This window comes from Styela clava, chromosome 5, assembly GCF_964204865.1.
Source record: "Styela clava chromosome 5, kaStyClav1.hap1.2, whole genome shotgun sequence".
NCBI lineage: Eukaryota > Metazoa > Chordata > Ascidiacea > Stolidobranchia > Styelidae > Styela > Styela clava.
In genome coordinates, this window is record NC_135254.1 from 8,400,372 (window position 1) to 8,428,121 (window position 27,750).

Here is a 27,750-nt window from a genome sequence, read left to right on the forward strand (position 1 = left end):
TATTCATTTCATATTATAGAATGCAGGAATTGTATCTGCTAAGATGTGTTATTTAGTTTTGTGTCATTTTGTATATAGATTGTGAAGCCAATTACATTTAGACAAAATTAAGAAGATGCTTAAAACCGATGCTGTTGCGAATTCGCAAATGATAATTGATTAGTTCAGGGAAAATGGAAGCGTTGAAATAATATCAGCCGGAATTTAGCTTTCGACGAGTCTCACATGACCGTTTTACAGTAAATGTTTGTAACACCATAACAATATGTCTCTCAGGAAGTCATACGAAATTCTAAACTTTTTTTACTTTTTCCCTCGTGGTATGTGAACCAAGATGGCGGACACTGGAACGTAGTATGTGTACCAGGTTATAGATAGGGCATAATTTCAGGTACAAATACTACGAGAGTCACTTGGCTAGTCCTCGAACTCGTAATAAACCGATACACATACTACGTTCCGGTGTTCGCCATCTTGGTTCACAAACTACGGGAGTACCGAATTACATTATCTGATCAACTTGGGGTCAAACATACTATACAAGTGCATCGCTGAACATGTACATTTTTGTTTTAGGTTCATTCATGGTTGGCATAGTGAAACCATTTGACCATTTGATAAAAATGTCGCCAACAAACCTGGAGGCCTGTCGTGGTGAAACGAGTCCACCCCCTCTATGCATAATAGACGAGGAAGAATCGTATAATGGCAACAGCAATGGCGACGCCACCCTTGGCCCTGCCGTTGAACAATGTGTAAATAAAAACCCCGCTGTATCCAGATCATGTTCTGATCTCCTGGCACCTTCATGTATAGATTCCCTCATTGTTGGCAACGCCACGGGAAAGCAATCATCACATGGGAATATAGACAAGGCGACTAAAGATTGCATTACAACTAAAGGTTGTATTATACCTATGGATATAGTTGGGCACCATCACAAAACATGCCAAGTATACACAACAATGCCAGTGAGGAATGGCAATGAAAATTCTGCATCTTCTCACAAGGAAATGCCATCGGATTTGAAAAATGCCATACATAACATTAAAAATAACGCGGAAGTAATAAACTTCACTTCCGGGTTGACCTATAATACCAAAAAGTCGGTCAATGAGCAATCTAATGATGATGTTGCAGTAGATGAAAATCCAGAAACGGATCATGATATTAAAATATCAAATTGTGTTTCACTTGCGTTAGATTTGAGAAAAACAACTATAGAAAATCCGGCGACCGACAATCAACCTTTAGATTTGTCTTTGAAATCAACGAACTCCCAGTTATCACCTAAAATATTAGACTTATCTGTTAAAAAATCGACTGAAAATATCCAAAACCAAACTAGCTCGTCCCATGAAAAGGCTGCAAATTTATCAGTCTCTAAAATTGTGAGCAAAAAAGAAGAAGAACCGGCCCAAGTTCAAATCACAAAACCAGTTCAAGAGCAGGTAATAATCATTGATGACGATGTCACGTCACCTTCGGAAAGTGCAAGTGAAAAACCAAACCAACATCCACCTGCCGGCATTTCTAGGAACACCGTCCTAAAACGCCCCGAATCTACCAAGTCCGACGATGGTCCGCCAGTGAAAAGATGTGCTTCATTAGACTCTACTAATCCACAGGTATGGGACTATTAAATTGTTTTATTTTGTTTTCTTGAAAACGCTGGATTTAATGTTATATAATATTTTTGTATATGTAATTTTCTATGTAAAATATTTTCTTTCGTGTCTTGACAATTTTGAAAACACAAAAATCAATGCCAACAATCGTTATTGTTAACCAGATTGAGCAGAAGCCTTTGTGTACCATAATTTTCTATGTGAAATATAGTCTTGATAATTTTGAAAACACAAAAATCAAAACCCGAAGTAATTAAACTGTATTAGTTATTCGTTATTATTGCCAGAATGTTACAAGGCAGAAGCTTTCTGGTTACCCGCATGTGTTATACATGCCTGTAGGCAATTCATTGTGTATTTATTTGTAACTTACATCTTGTGTTGTATTTCAGGGAAATTTATTCTCTTCATCGCCAAAAAGAGTGCGAGATGTGAGACGTTCTCTCGATGAGGTAAAACGGACAAGGATTGAAGACAATTTATCGCCTAAAAATGTAGTTAATAGAAATAAAATCTTACAATATAAAACAGACCATCCCCCAGCTTTAAAACAAACTGTGAATGGACCTGGTGGTTCGGTCATCCATTACAATAACGCAGTTCATAGTTCACCAAAATCCCGGAAGGATGGAAGCTGGGCAAGTGGTTTGGAGTTGAGGCCGGGTATTCCAACGTTACCGTCACATTTGCCTCCGGTTCCTCCGAGTAAGAAAATTGAAGCAACTACCCTTCCACCACGTCAAGCTGTACCTGCTTCTCACTACACGCCTGGCGTTAATAGAAATACCCACAACTCTCAGTCAAATTCTCAGATTCCTATTCCTGCCAACTCGGCACAAAAACTGAACTCTCAATTTCATACAAAGAAACAAGTTTCTGGAATTCCCAACATGACTCCGCAGCAATTGGTAGCACAAGCCTACGACCAATATGATATTAATCACCTTGGACCATATATCAAACAACAGCAAAATGAGATTGATAAAAAGATAAAAGAACTTGAGAGGTTGAAAAACGCACTCATAAAAGTGCAACATGAGAAACCAGCAAAGGCCTCGCCTACACACACGGTTGTCAGTTCTTCGTCTTTCCCAATTCCTATACCGCGTCAGATTCCCTCTAATCAGAAGAGCTTGCCCCCAAAACATCACCCGTTTCCTTATGCTAAAAATGAAAATTTTCATCAGGGCCACCCTCGTCAATTACAGCCATCTCAAATAAGTCCTCCACGCATTCAGCATGCTTCGTCCAAGCCATCGCACATGATGCCTCAGTATCGTCAGTCAATACCGCTAACTACCCAATTTGGACAATTCCCTCCGCAATATATGCGTTCAAGGCCAGCGCAGCAACAACCACCAATTCAACAAATGCGATCTCCATTGTACGGCCAGAGACCAGTCGGTTATCCACAATACCAAGCTCGTGTTCCATCCCCACAACAAGCCTTGAATAGGCCCCCCGGGTATGGCCCATCACAAGTTTTTTCCTCCAATGCGTCTTTAACAGCAACTGCTGCACCAGCGAATCATATGTTCCGTGCACCACAACAAATCCAACATCAGACAGTCAGACAAGCACCACAACAAATCCAACATCAGACAGTCAGACAAGCACCACAACAAATCCAACATCAGACAGTCAGACAAGCACCACAACAAATCCAACATCAGACAGTCAGACAACGGCATCCAGGACAAGTCGTGTCCAAACCAACACAACCTGTTTATCGAAATGGTGGATTAACAATAAATGGGGGCGAAACGAAAACAAAACTGGATGAACCAATCATAATCGAGGATGATATCAATTCCAATTTAAAGCTGATCAGTTCCAATACTCCCGTTTCGCATGTTACTCGAGATGATGCCCTCAAAGCACGACGATCACATAGTTTTCATCCTCCATTATCAAAGAATCGAACAAATCCACAACAAACTCCTAAACAATGGATGTCATCTGCAATGAGCCAAATGACAGCTGCAAGATTTTCCAGAGGTAATTTTAATGTCGTTGTCAATTATTTTCTATTATATAAGTATGGAGAATAGGCTCTCTGGTTATTGCACGTGGATATAAAAGGCTGATCGTAACTCTTTGAGTAGATATTTAAATTTATATAATATGTCTTTTAGTAAAAACAAATTGTGGCACTTCTTACGACATTGCACGATTGCGGCAGCCACTTATGGGTATGAAGCTACCTGAGACAACTATTATTTTGTAATCCGGCAAGATTTACTCAATTTTGCTATCTTGATGGCGTTTATTCCACGATCTATGGTGTTGGGCTTGTGGTTTTGTCTTCTAGTACTAAATTTCTAGAATTCCAATTCTTTAAGCTGATCCATTTTGAAACAAGTCAAGCATTTGAATTTGAGCACAGAATTGTAACACACAATGATATGCCATGAATCTCCGTCCTGCAATTTAATCGCACTAAATGTCCAGGCGTTATTTGAAGGGATAGGAATACAAAAACGTGGAATGAATAAAGAAAACGTTATACAAACCTGAAATGACTTACATAGAATATTCTATCCAGAGTAATTCCGCCGAATTTAGTTTCAGTTCAAATTTTTTTAATTTTTTTCAAAACAGCAAAAGCATGAAATAGATGAAAAAAAAGTATCAATATTCTTCTTCTTCTTGAAATTCCATTCAAACAATTATTTTCCTAAATTTTGTTTACAAATTGCATTTTTAACATTTTTAGACTCATCTCACCCTTCAATTCCTGAAGCTGTCGGCGAGGTTTGTGTGAAATGCCGAGAAAAAGCATTCTTTCTTTGCTCTGGGTGTCGGAAAGTTTGGTATTGCAGTAAGAAATGTCAGGTATGTGAATTTCCATTTATTTATCTTAACCGTTTTTCGATTTGAAGTAAAGAAAAACTCTCGAAAAATTTTGACCCAATTATATTAAATCAGACTTTCACGATAAAGGCAATTTCAATAGCTGTATTTACGTGTTCGGCTCCTACCAAATAAAACCTTTTTCAACTGAATTTACATCGTTCATTAAAGCATTAATTGCAAGTTGTTAAGGCATTTACACATTTTTAAATTATCTAATTAAGTAATAGAGCAGAAATGACCTAATCCAATATAATAGAATTAATGAAACTGTTTGACTTCGACGGTAGCATTCCATATAACGATACATTGAAGCACGTATCAGCGAAATCTGGTGTTCACGACTTGGGCCGGTTGCAATTCGATTCACAACTCAAGTATTATCATAACGCAAATTTGGGATTTTTGATTTTAGTGTGACATTACAAAATTTATTTCACAGTTGAGCGACTGGACCACTCACAGTTCAAAATGCAACGGCTGAATAGCGAAACAAAGATGAAATTGAAGCATGTCTACAGAAAGCTTAAATCAGCAAATGTATCTATCTAAAACTGAAAGACTATTTTTTTCACGCACAATGGAGGCATCAAAAAATCCACTGTAACAAAACGCAGGTCCCCTATTTTCCGTGTCCCCTACGATAGGATAAATGAGCCACTCTCAGTATTGCATAAACAATGATTATTCATTGAAATCCAATAGTACGAAATCGACCTATTGGAATTGTGGGATTTGGCAGACACATATCTCGGTAACATCGTTCGTTTAGTACTTTAGAACATACCATGTATATTAATTCAATAAAATTAGCTTACTCGTTGTTTTACCTTCCAGCTATTGCAAAGAGTAGGAATAGATCAGCTGAAATTTTGCCGAAATTAAATTTATTTTCTCTAATTGATATATTTTGATGCTTTCAAAACACCACCCACACGTAGCTCAATCATAGCTAATTACGGATCGGTTTGGTATTTTTGTTGTTGTTCTTGTTCTTTGTCATATTTAAGAAAAAGTCGCTTTTCTCTTTGATTACTGAACCAATTGCTTTAAAATTTTCAGTGGTTGAGGATGGACTTTTTCTCTAAAAGGCTAATACTTTTATTTATTTTTAAATTTCGTATGAATTATATGAAATTTGATATTTTGTCCAAAATTTCGTCGGAACTTTTTTTAGGTTACCGCTAGCGTCAAAAGAAGGGAGGACTGATTCAATCTGGTCCTCGTGTACATATACAAAGAGGAAACCAATATATAAATTGCATCTCAGAGTATCATAGCTATACTACCCTTGCAGTGCTGGGATTTAGGGGACTCGCTCAGAACTTTTCTTAAAATATTGAATCACATCACTGACCACTTGTATTTATAACGGAGTTGAACAATACGTTGTTATCCGGTTAATTGATGAAAATCTGTCTTTGGATCAAATTCAGTCCGTTTAAAAATCAATTTAATTTATTATAATTTAAAAAAAAATTGAAAATCTGAATTTGAATACAAGCATTTAAAATGCAGGCGCAGAGGTTCACTGGAACAGGTCATCTCAATTGTGAACCCGGAAATCACTCACGAACCCGGAAGTTGGATGCACTATTTTGTTATTACGGCATTCAAAATAGAGAATATGAGCGCGGCACAAATATTCTAACCGAATTTGTTTCCGTTTCATTGGGATATATGAGTCAAGCAATATACACTGAATATATGGACATTATTATGTGTAACTGCAACATTTCATTGGCTACTAAACAAAGCTGTCTGAAAACTTTTGGCAAACTTCGTGGCCGCCTGATGATGATATTTTTTGCTTGGTCTGGGCAAACATTTTTGCTAAGTATGTAACAAAGCATTGGTATTCACTGACGAAACACAATGAAATATTCAAACGCTTTTATTTAGGCATTCGCTTTCTCTGTTTTTATTATTTTATATATTTTTGTAAGGAACAGTATATAATAAGTGTGATTTTCACTTCTTAAATTACGACGAAAAAAATCAACTTTCGAAGCATAAACAAATCGTGGAACAACAATCAGGCTCATGCGAACTAATTTGGTTAATTTCGTACTTCATTGTGACACACAAAAGAAATTTATTATTGCAAGGTAACGTCCGACTTGTGAAATATACTGGTTTCAACATTGTTGAAATAAATTGTTGTAACGAGTGCCTTTAAAGTAATATACATTTCAAGCGATCACATTTTTTTAATACTATTTATCGTTATAAGACCACAAATATATTTTTACAGAATATAAATAAAAACATAGTTTAAATTTGATATAATTTGGAGATCAACCTTTTGTACCATCAAAATCAGCTCAAATTTGTCAAAAGCACCAGTTAGTCTACTGACACAGGCAAACTACGACCCGCGGGCCAAATCCAGCCCGGGAGTCATTCAATCTGGCCAGCCTTATGCTTTCACAACCAAACTAAAACCAAATTTTGATGTTTTAGCTGAAAAATAGCTCAGGGAATTTGTTGAGATTGCGATTGTATTTAGTTAACAGTGTAAAAATTGTTTATGAAATGTAACTTTTTACGTTACACTTACATGGCCCGCCAGTCTAGGTGGGCTAAATTTTCGGCCCCTGGTCCAAAACCTTGCCCACTCCTGAGCTAGAATATTCCGTCTCTTATTCTTCCATTACCACCGTGCCGATAGAAATTTTTGCAATACAAAAACTATACGAGCTTTTGAAATTAAAGTTTTGACACATTATGCTACAAATATGACATTTTGGTAACCTGTGGCATACGATCGTACTACTGATTAGCAGATGTATATTTTCTATGATTCTTATGCATCAATTACATACTTTTCGTTGCTACTCAGTTTCAAACATCTATTGTTCCATACTTTTTAGTATGTACCTTTTTTCTCTCTTTTTAAAATTCGCCATTGTTTTATGTAATTTACAATGTGATGTTTATTTTTCCTCTGCTGAACTGTTCCATTTTAGGGCAATCAAGGTTAAACTATCTCGTGAAAGTTGTAATAAAATTTACTTTTAATTTTTCATCGTATGTGCTAACCATGTGTACTTGATCCGATTCACCTGTTTTTCCTTTACTTAACTCTCGCCTATTCTTGAATTTTTAAGTCGCTTTATATTTGCTAACTCAGCAACAAAACTGATTTCTATTGGGTGCTTCTTAATGTTATAGGATTACCAATATAGAATTGTACCATGACATAACTAAATTAATAGGGAGTTAATTAATATCCCTGAAATTTTTTTAAATAGTTTTGCAATATAATTTCCTGAAAATCGATCAAAATAAACACCGAAACTTGCAGTACGTTTTCTAATCTTACACACAAATACTGACAAATGATCAAGTACATCTCTTCCAGTTCCATTAGGCCTGGATGATTTATTAGGCACTGAAATTTTTATTCGAATTACCAATTTTACAAAAGTATGCAATATTCTACTTTTATATACTAAACATTTTACTCACTTGGAAAGTCAAATCCTGGGTATTTTTAGATTTCTTTTTCTCCTGCTATTCATAAATTTGAATTTGAAAAAAAAAAAAAAAATTAACAAATTCTGACTTAGTTGCATACGAACAAAATTTTTAATATGTCAATATGTATAGTTTTATTTTTTGATAATTTATTCTTTACAGATATATTAATTAATTTTTATGCTATTTATTCGATTGTGAATATTAAAATGAAAAATAAAAGAGCAAACGTTTCTTTTGTTTCCAGCTTAAATAGAGGATTTCGGATTTAGTATATTCGAACTTCTATCAATTGATTCTACTGCCATCTACTTTAAAGTATTTGATTAACTATAATCATGTTGATTTCTTGAGGCTCCAACGTTTTGCTCTAAAGAAATTCTGCTGTTTTTGAGTGGGCGCTTGGAAATCGATGATAACAAATAGTTTCAAAAGTGTTGCGATGCAGATACTCCCGTAGTATATGGACTAGGGTTAGGGTCAGGCCATATTTTGATTCCGATTTTCCTTTAGCTTTCCCGTTGAACTGAGAATATTTTAGTTCTATTACAAGTTCGGGGGCTGCCTGTGCTGGTCAAGTAAATATATCCCCTGCCCATAAGTTTCAGTACCTTTATACAATTTGATGTAAAGTAGGCGAAAAAAATTAGTTACCTCCATATTGGTACATACACCTCTGGAGCGAAGCGAGCAGTTGCGGACTCTGCCGACAGAACAGAACAATTGGATTTAAACCCCATTTGGGCCTAGAACAAGCTTATCTTGACTTTGTTCCGATGATTGAGAACATATACCTGGATGACGCAGCTGTTGACCGCGTTTTGAACCTTCAAAATGGACGTCCCTTCACGTCGTCAGGCATAATTTCTTCGTTTTATAGAAGAGTTATTCAATTGAATGAGCATAATTGATAGCTTCAAGCAAAAATTAGGCGCTCCAGAAAGAAGTGTGTGTACCAAGATGGAGGTAACTAATTTTTTTCGCCTACTTTACATCAAGTTGTGTAAAGAAACTGAATCCTATGGGCAGGGGGTATATTCACTTGGCTAGCACAGACAGTCCCGAACTCGTAATAGAACTAAAATAAAGAAAATCGGAATAAAATTATGGCCTAACACTAATCTGGCACACAATACGGAAGTATCAAAAATTGTGTTTGAACTCATTCAAGACAATTTCTGACTTTTAATAACTCGGTAAATGCGGCAATACAGAAAAATTGTCAACAAATCTCAAAGTTATTAATTCGCTGTGGAATACGTCCTCTGAACGTGGCGAAGCATTCAAACATTTAAGGAAAAATTGTATCGTCCTGGTTCACACAACTACGTCAGTTATAAACACCATTAAACATTAATAATAATCTGTGGCATTTTAAAGAAAAAAAGTACAGAAAATATAGAACCTTGTTTTAGGTGAAATATCTGGGCGCTTTTGAGCTGGGGCGCAAGATTCGCGGTTTAAAGAAACGATTTGAATCAAATTTAAACAGACAAAAAATAAAATATATATAGTCTACTAATTCATTGATAATCATGGTGGATTTAAGGTACTTCCGGAGTGTGTGAACCAAGATGGCGGACACCGGAACGTAGTATGTGTATCAGGTTTGGATTAGGTTATAATTTCAGGTATAAATACTGCTAGAGTCGCTTGGCTACTCCCGAACTCATAATAGAACTAAAATAAGGAAAATTGGAATAAAATTATGGCCCAACTCTAACATGGTACACATACTACGTTCCGATATCCACCATCTTGGTCACATACTTCGGGATTACCGGAATTGAATGGAATTGAATTCTGCCCCCTCCGAACAGTTCGTTGGGGCAAAATGTATGAAGTAGCTATTGATGGGCGGGGTGGATCTGAGTCCCCAAAATGGAAAGAATATTAAGTCATTGCACTCAACAGTATTTGAATAATTTATTTAGAAGTAAAAATGTAGTTTCCCTGTTTAAGAAGTGAATCTGGAGGTTTAAAGATAGAAATGGTAATACTAGTATTGGTAATAATTCAATATATTGATGCGTTACATTATAACGCATGTTTTGACTTTTGCTAATTAAAACATTAGCTCCGTCCATCTATGAAAAGCATTATGAATATGGTGTAACTCGCACAAAAAGATAACAAAATTCATGCATAATTCAGCATGTTTAACCGTAAGTAAGGTAATCATTTATTGTATACACGATTCATCTTATTAGAGTTTGAAGTCACACTTATTTCTACAACGAAATAAAATAAATAATCTTCCTCTCTCTCTGATTCAATAATTTGCCCCATGGAGTAATAGCCATACGTTACATTTAAAAAATTATTTTTCAGTTGCTACCAATTGAATTTTCTTCCTAATAATTTGTATAATTTTTGATTATACGGAGCATAAAACCTGCGAAGTTTTGTTATTGAAATGTCACGAGGTTTTCCAGATTTTCCCATTCTAGTTCTGCCTTTGCTCCTGCTCATACAGTGCGGTTTTGTTTTAGAGACCACGACCTTTTCATCCTGTGACGTCACAACAGGATGCGAGAAGCAGTAAAATCCAGTATCGCTTCTTGTAAGATCTTCCGATATGATGAATTCCGGAATACGTAGAAATGTTTGTAGCTGCGATGAGAACAAATAAATTAGGCCTCCATACTGCTATACAGGCTCGGTGGGGTGGCGCATCGTGCTAAGGGTTTGGAATACGCTCGCCACCACACCTCTGTGAATCCCATGCGGGTTGGTTATGTGCGAGAGGATTGCTGAACCCCCCGCCGTCGTAGAGTGGTTAAGATAACCGCTAGTAACTGCCTTCTAAACCACCGAGTCCATGCTTTCGAAAACAAATATCTGGTTAACTTATCTCATACGCGGCATGGACTGGTAACAGGACGAGAGGCCGTTGGTCGCCATATGATTAAGCCGTTTCATCGCTTTCCCTCTCCCCCGGGATAAATATTTCAAAAATTAACAACTTAATCCCAAAGAGTCCACACAGGATTTTTTGAAAAATAAAGTGATATTCTTCTAGCAACAACGATAATCTTTAATTTCAAAATAATTGTTGAAGAGGGAAGCGATTTGCCACAAGAACTATGACAACAAGACGAAGAAAAATATTGTTAACAACAGTAACACTTACCTCTTTTATAACCTTACCCGGGTTATTAATTAATTCTTCACCATCAATAATATGAATTTCACTTCTGTTATAGACTTTGTACCACCTATAAAAATGAATTGCAATTTGATCTATAGCACATCGCGCAATGCTTTCCTCTACACATTATAACTACTAATATTCGGTTACAGATGATATGGATGAGTAGAGTAGATTGTGTAAAGTTCATCGTTAATAAATAGGGTGACCATATAAGTCCTAATTTTTTTTTTTAAATGGCGAAAGGAATTTATCGAAACCATATATTGTTTTGGCTCTCGCGGATATATTAAATAAAGTAAAAATACCTAAAAACAATTACTGATTACAAACAAAAAACCTGGTTAAGACATATTGGGAACTGACTTCATAACAAAATTGAAATTGTAAAGGGACTTTATGGACACTCTGTATATTCATTCTATATCAAATCATAACTAGGCGTAGTCGGCCTCGCTTCAGTACCATCGTGCATGTCCATTGGAGACCGAAGTCATTTTTTCCATGTCTCACATTCAGTAAACGAAATCGTATCAAAGGTTTTTTAAATCCCATGCATAATCAGATTCATTTAGATGAATTAGTTTTAAATTGTGTCAAATCATTGAAGTATATATTTGAATAGTACAAAGTTTAAAAACGTGCAGATCGTATTTTTGACCTAACCCTGACATGTTACATACGACGTTCCGGTGTCCACCATCTTGGTGCACATACTTCTGGAACGCCTTTCTGTCAAGTTCATTTACCGAATAAACGACATTGGTTTGTAAAGTGGTTTTATTTTTTTTAAATATTCAAGAATTTACGTAAATAGAGAGAACAGTTACCTTAATAAGTGATAGTAATACAACCCGGTGGTCAGTACATGAGACGTGGTATAGTCCTTGAACATTGCAGCAATGTATTCAATCTGCTCGTCATCTTTGTCCATGCGTTTATTCAATTGATACGAGTAATGAGCCAAAAGCGACTCGGTAAGAAAGTCGAAGCCTGCGGCCCGTGACGCGTGTCCCAATGCGACCTAAAATAAAACTCCTAGTTATAAAATCAATTGTGGATTGTAGTCTTATATTATTTAAAGGACAATTTCCAAAGAACAATATTTGAACCATTTGAGGTTAAGTAAAATAAAATGTTTCACTTGTCTTCAAATGCTGATTTATAAAAAAACATATATGAAGCAAACGTTTACTAAAAGATATTTGGCGCTCCAGAAGTATGTGATGTATCTGTATGTGAACCAGATTGCGTACAAACTGATAACCATAACCCGGTGCACATACTATGTTCGGGTTGTGCGCCATCCCGGTGCACATACTTCGGGAGCACCAGATATTTTTTGTAACTTTGAAGCAGAAGAACTTCAACGTGTAAACTTAAAACCACAATAAAAAAAAATAACAGTAAGACTGTAACAAATATTCCGCTTGGTATATCTGGTGTAATCAGATATGAATTTAAGTTTATATTATATATGAAGCAAGTGTTCAACTAAAAAGATAAATTACTTTGGGGGAAATTGTAAGATGTTAATAAAAAACAATAAAAACGTGGGAAGATGAAAGAAACCAAGGCAGCAGCAGAAACTGATAAAAGAAAACGCGCAAAGAAGTGACTGGAAGCATCTAGCGCCCATCAACAGCCTAAACTCCAAAACTCTCATTTGCAGAATATAATCGGTATGATTATTCGAATCGGTAAAGAAATATTTCGAATTGCCGCAACCTTGTTGTTTTCTTTTTTTGGACGTCAGAGGTCCAGGTGAATTCCTCTTTTCTTTTCTTTTTATAGAATGCAATTCTGACATATGACTCTTTTCATTCTAATACGTTATTGATGAAATTTGTTTTTTATTGTGTGTTAACAATCAACGAACTGTCTGAGTGAAGATTTTTATGTTTTCAGTAAATTATATGTCCGAGAACCCACAACAAAAATAGCCCATAAAATAGCCACAATTGAACATCTTTCAGGTATTCGAGATTCGATTCGAAAAAATTTTTGATTCTGCAATCATCATGTATTTAAAAATGACCAACCGTACTCACAGCTCACCTCTTGTTCGTAGTCTGAAAAAACTCTGGCGGTTGGATCACACAAAACTAAGATGATTTTTGCGTCTGGAACGTCTTTCTTTATCAAATTTGGAATAGAACTATTCCAGTTGAAGTAAGCCGGTGTTTTCTCGAACAAAAGTTCATGAGGTGACACTTTCGGGAGGAACGTCCTAAATTATAGATTCAAAAGTGTAGTTACTAATTGCTTCTCAAATTTTTGAATTTCTGGAAAACAAGTTCCAAACGCTTGAAGGTACAAATTATGCAAAATTAGAATGGTTGGCCAATATGAAGGTAACTAATTCTGTTTGCCTTCATCAAGTTGTGTAAAGAGACTGAAACCTATGGACAAAGGGTATATTTACTTTGCTAACACAGACAGCCCCGAACTCGTAATAGAAACTAAAATAAGGAAAATCGGAATAAAATTATGGCCTAACCCTAACCTGGTACATTTACTACGGGAATACCTTTGATAACATGTGCTCATCGTATTATTGGACACGTAGTGGGCATAACGATCGTTTTGTTGTTAGGTTGTTTTTTGACACGTTTTGAAGAAATCGCTTTTATCTTTGATTACTGGACCAATTGCTTTGAAATTTTCAGTGAGTAAAGATTGATTTTTTTTGCCAGAAGGCTATTACTTTTATTTATTTCTAAATTTCGCATGGAATCTGATATTTCGCTCAAAATTTCGCTGTATTATTTTATCCATGGGAACCCTGGCTGTCCGGTTTGATTCTGTAAATTACTTCTACGCGAAACTCGGAATTTTTGTGGGTACCGGCAGCGTCAAAGGTAAGTACTGCCTCGCTCTGGTTAACGTGTCCATATATTTGAGCATTGCTCTCTTGTTAGAATTACCATTATAAAGTAATCTACTTTTATAATACCTATTCAAATCGTACTTAATCGTGTATTATCTTCAAACTGAGAATATATTAAGATTTGTTTAGCTATGTACTTATAAAATCCAATTCCTCTGTTGTATCGAAGTCTGTCAAAGAAATGTGGCTCTTTGTCCGTAACCTGTATCATTGGATGACTCCCTAATAAGCTTCTTAGTGCACCCGTCCCGCATTTTTCAGCTCCAATTCCGATTACATCTGGTAGGCGACTCGTCTTTTTCTAAAGTAGAAGTGTGTGAATTGGTTATTATTAATACCGACTTCAAGTAAAAGCATAAGAATATAACTTATTGAAAACTTTTAATCCGAAACGCATGCTAGTCAAAATGATTTTTGGTCAAATAAGATGAATTATAAGCAGCTTATCGTAAAAGAGATTGGAAATAAAAATTAACTTTGCATTTAGGAGAAATAGAATATCTTTTACGCTGACGGAAAAAATTGATCGTGGCTGGTTATAACATATATCTGTCCGAATAAAAATCTTTATTCGTAACAGTAAACAAGGAAAATTACATCTCAAGCTTGTGTGACTGTAAAGCGAATGGTGGAATAAACACAAAAGTACTCAAGAGTTGAATACAACTTGATAATAATCTTAAAATTTATAATCTAGTACAGGGTGGTCCAAATCCATGCCCGCAGGCCAAATGACCAGGAAAATCATTTGACATGTCGCCGGATGAGAACAGAAGGGGCCTAAGTCACATTTTTTAAAAATTGCCTTTTTCATTATTTTGAGGTTTTGAGCCATGCTCCACAAGGTGGTGTCTTGAAATTTTGAATTTCTCAATATTAAAAATTTTAGCTGGACTTGGGATTAAAATATTTAAGAAATAAAGCTAAAATTTTTATTATTGAGAAATTCAGGATTTCAAGACCACCACCTTGTAGACTCTGCTCTAATTTGGTAAAATTCTGTATTCAATCAATTTGCAGTTATTTATAAGTTACACTCTTGTGGCCCGCAAACACATCAAAAATAATAGTGTGGCCCGCGATGCCATCAACTTTGGACCACCCTGAACTCTAGTAAACGACGTAACTCCTGTTTGAATACGATCGGTAAAAATCTCGATGCTACTTTCCAAATAGTTACCTCACTCATTCAAGCATTTATTTGTTCAAGTTAGTCATATCATATCAGACTGGATAACTTATTTTAAAATGTAATATTAAAACAAGCGCATTGCCCGCGTGGTGAAAACTTTGGAACTAACTATGTTAGCGACCCAGGTTAAAAGATCGTATTAAACACCACCCAACCACCTGAGATATTGGGGCCTTTCCAAGATTAGTGTCTCCTTACGCAAACGTGGCTGTATCTACATAGCCTTGTTTGGAGATGTGGGAAAGACCAAGAAACGGCGATTTTATGCAGTGAATAGTCACTATTAGTTATACAAACAATGTTATTGTATGGTTGTCTTCTATATATATATAATTCAAATCAAATGTGTAATTTAATCTCAAATCCTGTCGTTACAAAATATGGCAGAAGCTCCACAGTTTCATTTAACAAGTTAAATTATGTGTGACAAAAATTGAATAACAGAAAAAAAATTGTTGTACATGAAGATGAAACGACCTACATAACTGTCCAACTCGTTCATGAATTTTACTGATGTAGCATATTGAAGAAATATTTGGTCTCGTGCTCGTTCGTTCTCTGTCTTCTCATTTTCAGATTTAAAAATCAAATTGTCTGTAAAAAAGGAACAAATTCAGCACAATCTACTTTTGAGTAGAAAAAAATGAATTTTGTAATCAATTCACAAATTGTCATTACAGTCATTGAATTATGGTGGTTTCCTCGTAGAAATAAACCCACGCTTCGTGGAAGAAGAGCGAACATTCGAATTAATTGTTTAGATCAGTTTCCAGAAAGGTTTCCAACCTTTTTTCGATCGACCTTTAAATAAATTTTGTAAAATATCGCGACCCGAGGACATGCTCAAATACTAAACGTCATGTAATACTTTCATGACAGCAAACAAGGACTATTACAAAACAATCATTTTTTACATAACATTTTCCCCCAAAAAATTATCCCAAAGTATGGGAACGCAGCGCAGGAACTTCAGTGATTTCTTCAAAAAGGTGGCGTGGCTTTACTTACAGCAAAATGAATGCTGCCAAGTTTTTACGCATTGACACTTCCCACATCTTCAATTACTATTGGACAACCCTTAATACCAAATAACAAATGAAGATTAAAATTCGCAGGAGACCCGGTTTTGGGTAGCGACAAACACTGGTTTAGAATAGTGGTTTCCACTGATTGTTGTCAAAATGAGCACTTAAGGAATTGAGAGTTTTTGATTTTTGTATAAGCGGGTATTTCGAATCTGATATCATTGCAACAAGCATATGTTGTCCCACATCTTGGTGCGCATAATCCAGGAATACGCATTTTCTGCTTATCATGCATTCGAGATAAAGCTAGTCAACTTAGTCGGCTACATGGTTGTGCTATTGGAACGAAGTTGGAGCCAGAAATATGTTGACGTAATTTTAGATAAAATTTCGATTCGACAAAAAATGCTTTGAATTTGGACAACTTCACTTACATAAAAAAGGACACAGGAAATTCTGTAAATAATTGGTATAAATTTTATTAACCTAAAGTAGTAGAGAACCGTGTCCGGAAAATTTGCCGTAGGAATTTTGCCGCATAGGAAAAATCGAAAAAGCATTTTGCTGTAAACAAGTACTTGTGATTAAAACAGTTAGATTTATGGGGGCAGGGTATGCTCTTAAATATCGAATCTTTTTTAATTAAATAAGATGGTTTTTCATACGACGATTTTTCCTATGCGGTGAAATTTCCTGCGGCGAATTTTCCTAGAATCGCAGAGAACATATAAAGTGAACATATAAAGTGGGTCTCACTGCGGGTATTGACATTTCCACGTTTTTCATTTGCTCCTATGCTTCTCAGTCCTGTCGACATAAAAACAAAAACGACCCCAGCACAGAGTATGAACATAAATTGTAATTTCTTAATTGAGTGACCTCGGATATCATTTTTGAAAGGTTTCAGGCCGTCTGTTGAATTATCCATAACTCTAGCAATTTTGTTCAGCGTTATTCATTCAGCCCACATCCATTTAAAATTACATATACGGATGGTGTCAAATACCACTGCTAATAGATTGAGCAAATAACAAAGAAATAATAAGGTAGCAAGATAAACCGAGCTTGCTTGTAAACGTAGTTGTATACCTAAAAATGACACAGATTTGCAAATAGGAACGAGCAATAATCGACAAAAGAGTCTATCCACAAATGCCCCAATATTTAACTCTATTTTTTGGGTGCTCCCGTAGTGTATGTAACAGGTTACGCTTGGGCCCGAATTTTATCCCAATTTTCATTATTTCAGTTCTATTACGAGTTCGGGGACTGTTTGTGTTAGCCAAGTGAATATACCCCTTGGCCATAGGCCCCAGTTCCTATACACAACTTGATGTAAAGTAGGCGAACAAAATTAGTTACTTCCATATTGGTACACACACTTCTGGAACGCCCTTTTTTGTGTGCGAGCATATAAAATTTACTTACGCCATTATCTTGTGGCCAATCAAATATTTCACGAGAAACCATACTACGTCATTTGCAATTTATCACATACATCCATATTTATGGAAATCTCTTTTGTTTACGTCTTAATAAGCCTGGTGCTGGGAATTAATAAATAGGTGGAATATACAATGCGGCACAGCTCCATACTGAGGATATATATATGATAATTTTGCAATCAGAGCAGTAAATTACTGTCTTCTAAACTTGAATCTACTTCTAGGCGGAGATAGCCATTACGCATGAACATTACGCTATTTTGCCTTTTGGGCTAGGATTGGGTTAAATGGAGTTACTAGTTTCGTTAATTCATTTTAACCAATCCACCCCGCTCTCTGCGTGTAGCTATATATGTCTATCATTCTCTCATTGTGAACACTCATATCGCCCCATCCAAGTCCTTGCCTTACGTTATATTTACAAGCTCAGACAATCAATGAATTATTTTGTTTTTAAATGAGTAAACAATGATTTAATTTTTTATCTAAAAAATATTTTGAAGGCAATAAATAATTTTAGCACAACTGTTCTTCGAACTCAAAAAGGGTGTCCATGTTTACCAGTAGGGCTGTAAAAAAGACATACCGACCTCATTTTTACCATGGAACGTACGATTACTCGTAATCCTAACAGGGGCTTGTAGAGATTATCGTTCAAAAATCCGACAAACAATCAGGAACAATGTTATTCACTAATCAAAGACCAGATATCAATCCGGCTTGAGCGAGACCAAACATTTTCCTTTGCTGTATGCTATTGCGCAAGTGGATCTGTATGCATATAATGCAAGGATGCTGTAGTGTGTAGTAAATATATAAATAACTATACTAGTTAGTTCAAAAGTAGATACACTGTTATTTTCCTATTGTTTTTTTTTTGAATACGTCACAGTCCAAGTTCCTCACTTACTACTATTCTACGTCATAATTCGGATTATGTACTTTATAATAATTCATCAGTTGTATTTTTATACCCTGAGGCAATAATACATTATTTTGATTCATGTTAAATCCCTGTGCGTTCGACCAGATTATTTATATTTTACCACGCGGTTAGAAGCTATGTCGATATGTTATTAAACTTGACCAACGGGAACACGTAGTTCTTTATATTTAATTATCTCAATAATAAATTAATAAGTGCTATCGATTGTGTTTCTACGAAACTAACTATTTCACCGTCTTCTACACTTTTGCGCCGGCGGATCCGTATGCATATAATGCAAGGATGCTGTAGCAAGAGTAAAGATAACTATCCTAAGTGTTTCAAGATTCTTGCTGCACACTAACACAAATATATTTCTGTGTAACGTTTTGTCTGACCACGGTCAGACTTCCTCAGACATACAGAGTTCAACTAGACATACATAGTTCAACTACATAGTTGAACTATGTATGTCTAAGGAAGTCTGACCTTGGTCAGACGAAACGTTACAGAAATACATTTGTGTTAGTGTGCAGCAAGACTCTTGATTCACTTAGAATTAATTAATTAATTAATATTCCAGTTATATTCCTAATTTCGAGACAACAACAGTGAATATGCTATTATACATTCAACAAAATATCATCATTAATACATTATAAATAAGAAATAGTTTCGTTCCTAATTTATTGTAAAATTAAAAAGTCAATAGGCAATGTTGGGAATCTTAAAGTAGAGTATATTTTTATTGAATTGTTACCAAAATATGGCGCAGTTTGTGCTTTAACTAATTATATTCCCCAGTGAAATATCAATGAAGTTCTTATCCATATAGTTCAACACAAGTATTTAGAAATTGTAGCTGTAATCTGAATATGTAATGAAACAAGTTTGGGATCTTAAGTACAAAGCCCCCATTTCAAAAAAACACCCCCACCAACTCTCAAAATAGGAAAATTACTAATTATTCTGTTAGGAATGCACTGGAAATTCAAATATACAAATCATTTCTAACCCTAACCCCAACAGTTAAATCACTTATTTGTTATTTTAAAAGTGCCGGGAGTGTTTTTCTCAAATCTCACATTTGGCATTAGTGATGAGGGCGTTGTACAAAAAATCACGAGTTTAATCTAGTTACTAAATCCTGTTTTTTGAATTAGCCGCTTTAAACCAATTTGGCGACGCATCCTCTATTTTTCTCATACCCTGCACCATAGATGCTCACTTACAAAAATATTTCACATACAATTGCTTCACGCCAACCTCGCAGTTATATATTTCTTCCCTTGCAGCCACGTGAAACTAATGCTGGCGCCCCAGGCACAAAAACTAGCTAGAAGAACAACTTCATATTCAATGGCTGATAACGAAAGCATATACAGGCCTTACTGTTATATGAGTGTCGGCGTAAACTTTATTCAGAAAAGAGTGGAAATTTATGAAGTGATATTACTTATAAAGTGGAATTAGATGAGTTAAAGTATGCTTATTTATGCGCTAGAATCAGTTATATACCGATTTGTTATTCATATTTACTCTTTATGATATCCTAATTGTAACATGTAGGTAAATTACTTTACCTGTAATTTAAATGGATAAATGTTGTTATGGTGAGCATGCGCGTTCCATACATCTCACATTTTTTAACTCTGTAATTTCACTATCTGCGACAATATGAACATGGAATACAGCAAATATTGGGCGACAGTTATACGTTAAATTAGAGTTCTTATTACAGTAAGTAATATATAGTCTAATAGTAACTTCGTAATAGGCGGAATCGGCACATTACCTGGTAAGGCAAGTCATATCCTAGATAGCCCGTTACGCCATCGGTATGTTGGCTTTGGCGGACCGATGTAACATACAGTGATTGACTAGCAACTGCCTTACAGTGCCAGTCAGTATACCTGATTATACGGTTTGTGGCGTTACTTGCCTATAACGAACTATTTTAGAATACTTTCGCTCTTTCGCATGCCTTTCGGATTATCAAATATTAAGTTGGCGATACTTCCGTAGTATGTGTACCAGGTTAGGGTTAGGCCATAATTTTATTCTGATTTTTCTTATTTTAGTTATATTACGAGTACGAGGACTGTTTGTGTTAGCCAAGGGAATATACCCCCTGCCCATAGACTTCCGTCTATTTACACAACTTGATAGTAGGCGAACAAAATTAGGCGAACAAAATTAGTTACCTCCATATTAGTACACCCACTTCTGCAGCGCTGAGTTGGCCAGGTTTACGATGCATAATAGTCTATATATATTTACACAATGTAATATTTTTGTTTTGTGATTTCTAATGCCAGCGTATTAGAAACCATACGACTAAAATGACTGCAATCAAGGCTACAGAAACATCAAAAATAGGAGTGCAAGTTCAGTCGATCAAGAATTTACAAACCATATTTTTGATCTGCGTTGGAGTTATATGTGTGTTTATACTAACAGGAATACAAAGCGGCATACAACAGCCAATTGTTGATCACTCTTTCACAAAAAATAGTAGTGAGTTAAATTATTTATTTTTCAACTCTCCCTGCTTCCCTTTATCGTCTCTCTCTCATATTTCCTATCCTATTATAATCTTGGTGGTTATTCTATTCAGCCGATCATCGCTACATTCTGTGTTAGGATGTTGATTTTATTGAATACCCTATGCCTATACTATCTTTATTGACATTTTCAGATTTGTACGTCACATCCAATGATGAGGGAACATCAGAAGTAGTAAGGGAGCGACGCGACGACTTGTTCTTGGAGTACATGAATGCAATTGGAACACTTGAGAGAATGCAGATAAATGTTCGTTTCCTTTCAATAGTTATGATTTACAAAAGAAGACTCGTGCTTCAATTACAAATTATATTAATATTTATTTTACACTCCTTCCCCCCAAACTACCGATTTATATATATATGTCAACGAAGTGAAAATTTTACGTGTTAATTTTGTTTACGTCTGTAGCCTGTTTTTGTTCATCCTCGCCTGAAACAATGGGTACATTCAGTTTTTTAAACATCCAAAATCCATCTGTGGTAACTTTGTTTACTTCGGTAGCATGTTTTTATTCATCCTTGTCTGACACAATGAGTCTCACGAAACGTTTTTTTTTTAACTGTTTTACTGGCAAACAGTAATGTCTTAACAATGTAGATCTGGCTTTCTAAGATCATATTGGTTTATTTTATCCTCCTTCTGAATAAAACTGAGATAGCAATAATATTTAACTGCTTTTAAAAAAGAAGAAATGCTAATTTTGATACTGCGGAGGTTACCTTTAAAATTACTGACAGAACAGCAGCCAAAACCAAAAATTAATACTTGTAAAATCAAAATTACTCCATATTCTAGTGAAATAAATGTGGTAAATAAATTCAATATTTTAATAAAAATATTTTACAGAAAAAAACCAAGCGTTTACCGGATATAATTGGTATTGGCGCAGAGAAATGCGGAACGGAGGCTCTTAGGCAATTATTATCAAGTCATCCGTTGATAAAATCACCAGACAAGGAATCAAATTTCTTTGGAGGTCATAATTATGATTTAGGACCGGATTATTACAGGTAAATTTAAAATTTCATCAGTTAAATGAATAATACATAATCTTTGTGGTAGTTTATATTGCATGTGTTGGTATTTTTTATTTGTTCACTGGCAACAGTAATTTATCTGCTTAGTCATATTTGGCATTCTTTTATATGATTCATGTTTTGTTAGTGCGTTATCATTTCATTTGTGTAATGCTTTAAGGTGCTGCTAATGTTTATTAAAGCCTAGTGTCTGTGATACTCATGGATTTGTTTGTAAAGAAAAAACTAAACTTAGGTTACGACAGTCTTCAATTGATCTCATTGGTTGACATACAAATTTTTTATGGGACCCGTATTTTCGTTTTCACTTCAAAAAACCTTTACAAGCAGCCACTGATAGATAATGCTGTGCACTAAACGACAGGAATCATTTAGGTTCGGCAAAACGTCCCTAATGCATCACATCCTGATTGTAGTGGGGGACATGAGACTTGAACCCGAGATGCCTGACAAATCAACGCAGTCAAGTTTAACGCATCAACCGCCTGACCAGGGGTTCTCGACCTTTTAAGGCTCGTGGCCATTTTCCGGAGACGTTCAGCACTCGTGGTTCTCTGTTTATTATTCCAGTGGTATATAGAGTGTTATTTCGATTGGCAGATTCCAAATCCCAATATGTTCAAACAACTGATGCCCAACAAAGTGAAAACACCACGTGAAATAACTATATCAAGCAATGAAACTAGAAAGAACATGAAGTTTTCTTGTAAAGGGAAACGTAAAATCAGTTCTGTGCCTAGCATTGTGGCCCACTGCAGCCCCATTTAGGGGGCAATGACTTCCGGTTGCGAACAGCTGAGTTAGACCAATGATTCAGGCATCGCTTGCAAATCGCGAGCAAAGCGCCTCACCCAGGGTAAATCCATTGTTTGCTGATTTCTATTTAACGACAGTACCTGGTTGATGTGGTGTGGATTATTTTTGAGCACCGATAAATACTTTACCGTAATTTTTCATAAAGAGCCATTTCAATGTGTTTAGATTCTAACCTCATTGCCAGTATATTGCAAAAATGCAAAAAAAATCAATAAGGTTTACTCACATTTGCAACTCACAAATGCATTTTATTGCATTTCAGAGATCTCATGCCAAAAGTATCTCCATACGAATTAATCTTTGAAAAGACTTCAGAATATTTTGTTCAAGGCGTATGGACACCGTATCATATGCATAAAATCCTGCCAAATGCCAAACTCATTTTGGTCCTATGCGATCCTGCAAACAGAACATATTCAGATTACGTACAAGAGGTGAGTAATTTCAAAATTATTTTTCTGGGAGTGACCTAACAAATTCAGATATTTTATTTCGTCATGCATGAAACATTGTCATCAAATATTAATTAATTAACAAAAAGAGAAAAAAAAATCAAAGACACACAATGTTCCGCAATAGACGCGGAGTCGGGAAAGACTATATCATCGTCTCAGCGACAACTAAATGCTGAATTACAGCAGCAGATAAAGAGAAATGACTGGGTTTAAACATACAATACTAATAACATAGAAACAACAACGATATATTATAAATAAAATATGAAAAGCCATAAGGATTTATAGAATATCGGTTGACGGGCGCAATGGCGCCACCAAGCGAACAAAGAAGGACAAAAATTCCTCCTGAAAACTTACCTTCAAGCTGCTGCCAAATATTGAGCAATATACATAGAAAAATTAAATGTTTAGTTAGACATTATTGAACACAAAATGGACGTAGTTTATCTTGTTATTAAGTATTTGTTAGTATTCATTTTTTTTCTTATTGTCATTCCTGTTGATGTGAAAAAATCGCTCTTCGCTTTAACTACGAGATCATGTGCTAAAAATTTCATTGAGCAAAGATTGTTGTTGTCACCAGGCTATTACTTTTTTTTAATTCAATTCAAAAATGTCCGAGATGTCTATGGGATTTGTTTTTCACTTCAAACTTTTGTGTGATAACGTCAACAAATTTATAAATTCCGCACCGTGGTGAGGTTCTGTGGTCGCATTTTATCGATCAGGTGCTCAGCGAAGTTGGGAGTTCATTTGGTTAGGCAGGCAGGCCACCGGTATATCATGAGAATATTTGATACTACCCCGTTTCGGCTTTCGTGTCCATATATTTGATCATTGCTGTCCGGTTTTATGATTGCATCAAATTACGTCATCAATTGTTTTATTTTTCAATTTTTTGATATCAATCGACAGGGTTATTGAATGACATAGCTAACTATATTTTCTGTTACTGTTATCAATTTTAGATTAGCAATGGTAAAGTGGAGAGTACGACAAGTTTCGATGAGCTTATGGGAAATCTCCTAACTTCGTATTTGTCAAGTTTGAATTATCAAAAAGACGACGATGATAATCAGATCCAATACATTTCCAAAATTAGAAAGAAACATCCTGCTTCGGATATTCTAACCACGGGAATGTATTACTATCATTTATTAAAGTGAGTACATTATTCTATGATATTTTCTTTACAAATCAGATATAGTTCTTAGAAAAAAAGATTCACGATATTGGTAGTCAACTTCAATACTTGTAATTGTTTTGAAGCGAACGCCGACTAAATCCATTGAATATACAATCACATTTGAAGCAGTTTATTTCATTCATATACAATTCTATGTCATTTAAAAATTATTTAGCATTCTCGTGAAAAGAATTTACGATTTCGGAATCAATTGTCTAATCAAAATTTCACGGTATACCCGTAGTGTGTGTATCAGGTTAGGGTTGGGCCATTATTTTATTCCGATTTCCCTTATTTCAGTTTTATTACGAGTTCTGGGACCGCCTGTGTTATACAAGCGAATATATTTCCTGCCCATAGGCTTCCGTGCCACACAACTTGATGCAAAGAAGGCAAACAAAATTAGTTACCTCCATATTGGTACACACACTTCTGGAGCGCCATTTTCTCCTTACTTCAGGGGTTTCCAAACTTCATTGGCCGCGGGCCAAAATTAGAACCGAAAGGATGTTCGCGGGCAGGAAGAGTGTAGCGCCCAGAAGTGCTCGACAGTTTAGCTGGGGTTCGGTGGATTCACTTTTATTTGAAATTTTTTGGAGCATGTTTGTTTGACTCTTCGTGGCGCTCAATGTCGTATTCTTCGAAACTGAAATAGTTTGTTGGCAAATAAGACAAATCGCTAAAGTTCAAATTCTTTTCAGTGAGGAAATAAAAACACCGCCATTTATTCAAAAAAATGCTGTTTTCAATGTCTAGTTTCGTTTGTGTTTTGACATATCTAAGCTTTTTCATATCGCTGATAACTAAATTTCTGCCCTATGTAATCCTAATACCGGTACGTATAATGGAGATACCGCTATAATTGAGAATAAAATTATAGGATGAGTTTATGAGAATAAACAAAATCGGTTGAACACTTTTTCACTTACGCTCGGCGGGCGATTTTAAATCATTACGCGGGCCGGATTTGGTCCGCGGTTTGGGAACCCCTGCTTTATCTCAACGTCGAATGCTGTCTAGGGCCTGTTTTAAAACACAATGCAAATAAAAATATTCTATATGCAAGAACGTATCAAGAAGTTCCATTCATGAAATTCTATGAAATTTGAAAATCATGCATCCTATTTCACACTGGAATAACAAGAAGGTTAATCTCTTAATATTATCATCAGGTGGTACAAGTACTACAACACGAGTGAAATTCATATTGTGGATGGCGAAGAACTGATGCACAATCCAGCAAAAGTAGTCAAAGAGGTAAGAGCCGTCAGTAACTTTTAAACACCGAGGTTTCGGGTTGTGATGGTGATGCAATCAACGAACGCAAACCCAAGTGGGATGTTTATCTCACTGGCATTCTTGAGAAATTTTTTACTTGAAGGGAAAGCTATCAAAAACGTATTGTTGAATACAAACACACATAGGGCGTTTTAAACAAATAAAATATCCCGACATCTTTGTTGTATGATTCAATGATGTTTTGTATCAATAAGCTTGGTAATATCAGGCTCGTCGTATTTTTTGTGACGATTAAATTCTCATTATATCAATATACACATAAAAATAAGCGCAACTTCCATTTGATTCCAGATTGGTTTGGTTATTGTGTCATTAAGTACAACCACCAATTTATGAATCAGTGTATCCTGGGGGAAGAGCACCAAAACTTGACTGTGTTAAAACGTAAAAATGTTTTTTCGTTTTGAATGAATCGCAAATAATTGGGCTAACTAAGATCGAAATAAAAGACGAGACGTTCCAATAAGTCATGAGAAAATAGACACGTGCCAAAGATGAGCACCATTGAATGATGATACTGTATTCGAGCTTGGGCTTTCGGCCTGAAGCAGATACATTCTCTCGAAACTCATTGTTGCATGCGTTTTAAAACCATAATCTTGGCTTAATTACCAAATTAACATATAAAATTTTATTGTAACTTGCGGTGTCAAATTAAAGTTGCAAACCACTTCAGCTAGGCACTAAATACTTTGTATTTATTTTTAGCTCCAGGCATTTCTTGGTATTCCGGAATTCTTATTACCAGATGATATAACTCAGGGGCCCGATGGATTTTATTGCTTCTCTCCGCCGTTTGTTGTTAATATTCAAGGCAAATTGAGAGTCAATACAACCAAGCCAAAGTGCTTAGACAGGGATACTAAAGAGGTGGCAGCAAATACCAATCACGGCACACCATATCTTGAAGCTATGAAAAAAATTAAACGATTTTATTTACCATTCAACCAGAAACTTTTTGAGTTATTGGGTAAAAAATTTCATTGGTAGAAAGTTGTATAACTATCTACGATAAAGTTTTGCATCCCGCCCCGATATGTTGCTCAGTCAAATAAATTAAATTATTTTTAATACGGAGTCGAATTCTATGGAGATCCACCAACACAAAGAAAGTAACAAGCAATTGCTCCGTGGTAATCCAACCACTTTTTAATTACATGTAATCAGTGGCGTGTCAAACTTTTCTGCTGCCCGGGGCGAGTTTCTGATAATGATGCCCCTTATACCTTACACCAAAAATAATTCAGGGGACAAACAAATTATAGATGCTGTTATACATGCGAATAAATATATTAAAGGTCAAGTGTAAGTAAAATGTTTCTAATATTATTATTTAATTCACCAAACTCACCCCTATGACGTTCTGCCCGCGGCGGCCGCCCTTTGGCCCCCTCTAGACACGCCACCATATGTAATCATATGTTATTTGCAGGAGATCGTACCGTTTAAGAAGTTTGAGATATAAACATTGATAAAGTATTACCATGCCCTGCTTGGTAACCGGACGAGAGTCCAATATCCGTCTGATCGGTTTACCAGAGAAGAATATATATATATATATATATATATATATATATATATATATATGTAAGAATAAACGTATGTCCAGTTTTATATTAAACCTGGACTTTTCTTGACAAATGAGTGTATTATTAATTATATATTCACTTTTTGTGTGAACTATTTACCTCATTAGCGATTATTCAATCCATTCAAATACTCAGCGATGTGGCGCGTCGTGCTAAGCGTCAGGAATACACTTGCCATCGAACCTCTTATTACCGTGTTCGCATCCTG

The 27,750-nt window shown here is 35.6% G+C and overlaps 3 protein-coding genes across 3 annotated transcripts in view; 2 read left to right on the plus strand and 1 right to left on the minus strand.

The window, feature by feature from the left end:
- The window catches only part of LOC120343807 (uncharacterized), a 29,170-nt gene extending 20,980 nt beyond the window's left edge, over positions 1–8,190 (plus strand). Inside the window, exons 8-11 of the mRNA XM_039412824.2 lie at positions 577–1,628; positions 2,021–3,626; positions 4,345–4,463; positions 4,924–8,190. Of these exons, the coding sequence (XP_039268758.2) occupies positions 577–1,628; positions 2,021–3,626; positions 4,345–4,463; positions 4,924–4,965 (2,819 nt within the window). The 3' untranslated portion in view covers positions 4,966–8,190. The remainder of the gene's footprint in view (positions 1–576; positions 1,629–2,020; positions 3,627–4,344; positions 4,464–4,923) is intronic.
- Positions 8,191–9,868: 1,678 nt separating this feature from the next.
- Positions 9,869–18,306, minus strand: LOC120344610 (heparan sulfate glucosamine 3-O-sulfotransferase 1-like). The gene is made up of 7 exons (XM_039413905.2): positions 16,976–18,306; positions 15,676–15,788; positions 14,140–14,303; positions 13,171–13,342; positions 11,943–12,136; positions 11,095–11,179; positions 9,869–10,574 (listed from the first exon to the last, which is right to left on the minus strand). The coding sequence occupies exons 1-7, from the start codon at positions 17,145–17,147 to the stop codon at positions 10,296–10,298; spliced, it is 1,179 nt and encodes a 392-aa protein (XP_039269839.2). The 5' UTR covers positions 17,148–18,306; the 3' UTR covers positions 9,869–10,295.
- Positions 18,307–20,001: 1,695 nt separating this feature from the next.
- On the plus strand, positions 20,002–27,532 carry LOC120344974 (heparan sulfate glucosamine 3-O-sulfotransferase 1-like). The gene is made up of 8 exons (XM_039414323.2): positions 20,002–20,329; positions 20,908–21,106; positions 21,288–21,403; positions 22,004–22,167; positions 23,273–23,444; positions 24,437–24,630; positions 25,827–25,911; positions 26,662–27,532. The coding sequence occupies exons 2-8, from the start codon at positions 20,932–20,934 to the stop codon at positions 26,941–26,943; spliced, it is 1,188 nt and encodes a 395-aa protein (XP_039270257.2). The 5' UTR covers positions 20,002–20,329; positions 20,908–20,931; the 3' UTR covers positions 26,944–27,532.
- The last annotated feature ends 218 nt before the right edge of the window (positions 27,533–27,750 follow it).